This window comes from Nanorana parkeri, unplaced genomic scaffold, assembly GCF_000935625.1.
Source record: "Nanorana parkeri isolate BGI_ZX_2015 unplaced genomic scaffold, ASM93562v1 scaffold4835, whole genome shotgun sequence".
Classification (NCBI taxonomy): domain Eukaryota; kingdom Metazoa; phylum Chordata; class Amphibia; order Anura; family Dicroglossidae; genus Nanorana; species Nanorana parkeri.
Window position 1 is genome coordinate 5,154 of NW_017311097.1, and position 370 is coordinate 5,523.

Genomic DNA, 370 nt, shown 5'->3' on the forward strand with positions numbered 1-370 from the left:
TGACCCGCGGTCAGCCATCCCATCCCATGACCCGCGGCTCAGCCATCCCATCACATGACCCGCGGCTCAGCTATGATTGGGTGTAATGATGGTCTCACCTCCTCTCGGCAGATCTGCAGCATCATCCCGGAGAACATCAGACACCAAATCTCTCCAATCAGAGACAAGACAATGTGCAGGATGTCCGCCCACCGGCCCACCGTCATCATCAGGATCAGGAGACCCCCCATGCGGACGCACACCGTCTGCAGCGCCATCTGCTCCGTGGGGTGCTGGTGCTGCTCCTCTGCAAAACACAAAGCAGCTGTCTATGCTCAGACACAGTATAGGGGGAGGGGTGTGTTTTAAGAGCTGACAATCTAGGTTGCCT

The 370-nt window shown here is 57.3% G+C and overlaps 1 protein-coding gene across 1 annotated transcript in view; it reads right to left on the reverse strand.

Annotated features, from left to right (window-relative positions):
• TMEM82 (transmembrane protein 82) overlaps positions 1–370 on the reverse strand; it is a 6,282-nt gene that overhangs the window by 2,053 nt on the left and 3,859 nt on the right. The window contains exon 5 of the mRNA XM_018575799.1: positions 99–286. Within this exon, the coding sequence (XP_018431301.1) occupies positions 99–286 (188 nt within the window). The remainder of the gene's footprint in view (positions 1–98; positions 287–370) is intronic.